The 2,273-nt window shown below is 34.0% G+C and overlaps 1 protein-coding gene across 1 annotated transcript in view; it reads left to right on the top strand.

Annotated features, from left to right (window-relative positions):
* The window catches only part of POLI (DNA polymerase iota), a gene marked incomplete at its 3' end in the record, with an annotated part of 5,472 nt that extends 3,497 nt beyond the window's left edge, over positions 1–1,975 (top strand). The window contains exons 5-8 of the mRNA XM_027708269.1: positions 113–349; positions 1,418–1,596; positions 1,676–1,767; positions 1,845–1,975. Coding sequence (XP_027564070.1) covers positions 113–349; positions 1,418–1,596; positions 1,676–1,767; positions 1,845–1,975 — 639 coding nt within the window. The remainder of the gene's footprint in view (positions 1–112; positions 350–1,417; positions 1,597–1,675; positions 1,768–1,844) is intronic.
* Between the last annotated feature and the right edge of the window lie 298 nt (positions 1,976–2,273).

Raw genomic sequence — 2,273 nt, 5'->3', positions numbered from 1 at the left:
CCAATTTTCCCAAAATTTTCATGGAATAATTTTCATTAAAAAAAACCCAAAAATAAGGAAAAAAATCACATTTTTTCCCTCATTTTTCTCCCGATTTTCCCCAAATTTTCAGGGATCAACTATCGGGATCCAAGACACATCCAGCTCATTTTGGGATCCCAAGTGGCCCAGGAATTCCGAGATTCCCTAAAATCCAGACTGGGATTGACGGGATGCGCCGGAATCGCTCCCAGTAAGTTACTGGCCAAACTGGTGTCGGGGACGTTCAAACCGGATCAACAGACGCTTCTGCTCCCGGAAAAAATTCGGGAATTGTTACGGGGCTTGGAAAACGTCGGGAAGGTGCCAGGTGAGAGCTGGGAATGGTGGGAAAAATCCGGGGAAAATTCCTTGGAAGTTGTTAAAAATCTGTTAAAAAATGTGTGAAAAAATTCCTTAAAAATCCCTTGAAAATTCCAAAAAAAATCCTTTAAAAATTCCTTAAAAATTCCTGGAAATTCCAAAAAATTCAATTAAAAGTTTCTTGAAAATTCCTTAAAAATCTGTTAAAAAATCCTTAAAAATCCCCATTAAAAATTCCTTAAAAATTCCTTTAAAAATTCCTTTAAAAAATCCCTTAAAAAATCCCCCAAAAATTCCTTAAAAATCCCTTGAAAAATGTTTTAAAAATCCCTTAAAAATCCCTTAAAAGTTCCTTAAAAATCCCTTAAAAAATCCCTTAAAAAATCCTTAAAAAATCCTTAAAAATTCCTTAAAAATCCCTTGAAAAATCCCTAAAAAATCCTTAAAAAAATCCTTAAAAATCCCTTAAAAATCCTTTTAAAATCCCTAAAAAATTCTTTAAAAATCCCTTAAAAATTCCCTAAAAATCCTTAAAAATCCCTTGAAAAATACCTTTAAAAATCCCTTAAAAAATCCTTTAAAAATCCCTTGAAAATTCTTTAAAAATCCTTAAAAAATCCCTTAAAAATCCCTAAAAAATCCTTAAAAAATCCCTTTAAAATCCCTAAAAAATCCTTTAATAATCCCTAAAAAATTCCTTAAAAATCCCTTGAAAAATCCCTTAAAAATCCTTTAAAAATCCCTTGAAAATTCCTTTAAAAATTCCTTAAAAATCCCTTAAAAATCCATTAAAAATTCCTTAAAAATCCCTAAAAAATCCCTTAAAAATCCCCTAAAAAATTCCTAAAAAAATCCCTTAAAAATCCCTTTAAAATCCCATAAAAATCCCTTAAAAATCCCTAAAAAATCCTTAAAAATCCCTTGAAAAATCCCTAAAAAATCCTTTAAAAATCCCTAAAAAATCCTTAAAAAATCCCTTAAAAATCCTTCAAAAATCCCTAAAAATCCTTAAAAATCCCTAAAAACCCTTAAAAATCCCTAAAAACCCCCTAAAAATTCCCAAAAAAAATTCCAGGCATCGGCCACCGCACCACCCAACGCTTGGAATCCTTGGGAATCCGCAACCTCCGGGATCTCCAGGATTTTCCAATGGATTTGTTGGAAAAGGAATTCGGTTCTTCCACAGCCCGAAAACTCCGGAATCTCAGTCTGGGAAAAGACAATTCCCAAATAATTCCATGGAGACCTCCCCAGGTATCAAAACCCTTCAAATATCCCAAATTTTCCGGGAATTTTCCAGCATTCCAAGGGTTTTTTTTCCGTGTTTTTCCAGTCGTTCAGCGACGAGGATTCGTTCCCAAAATGCTCCTCGGAAGCCGAAGCCAAGGAAAAACTCCGGGAATTGCTTCCCAACCTTTTATCCAGGTGATTATTCCCAAAAAACCTGAACTCTTGGACCTCTTTCCTCCTTGATCCTGGAATTTTTTCCTGGTTTTCCATAGGATTTCCAAGGATGGGAGGCGACCCCACACCCTGCGCTTGACGATCCGGAGGTTTTCCCGGGAAAACGGGAATCGGAGGGAAAGTCGCCAGTGCCCCATCCCATCCCACCTCATTCCCAAGTTTGGGAAAGGTAAGAAATTCCCTGGAATTTTTAGGATTTTTTTAGGGATTTTTAAGGATTTTTTAAGGATTTTTTAGGGAATTTTAAGGATTTTTTAGGGATTTTTTTGGGATTTTTTTGGGATTTTTTAGGGATTTTTAAGGATTTTTTAAGGATTTTTTAGGGATTTTTTAAGGGATTTTTTAGGGATTTTTTAAGGATTTTTTAAGGATTTTTTAGGGATTTTTTAGGATTTTTTAAGGGATTTTTTAAGGATTTTTAAAGGATTTTTTAGGATTTTTAAGGATTTTTTAAGTCATTTTTAAGG

This window comes from Neopelma chrysocephalum, unplaced genomic scaffold (genome assembly GCF_003984885.1).
Source record: "Neopelma chrysocephalum unplaced genomic scaffold, ASM398488v2 Primary Assembly neopelma1_95876, whole genome shotgun sequence".
NCBI classification, from domain to species: Eukaryota; Metazoa; Chordata; class Aves; order Passeriformes; family Pipridae; genus Neopelma; species Neopelma chrysocephalum.
Note: the sequence above shows the minus strand (reverse complement) of the source record. Positions and strands in the feature narration are given on the sequence as shown.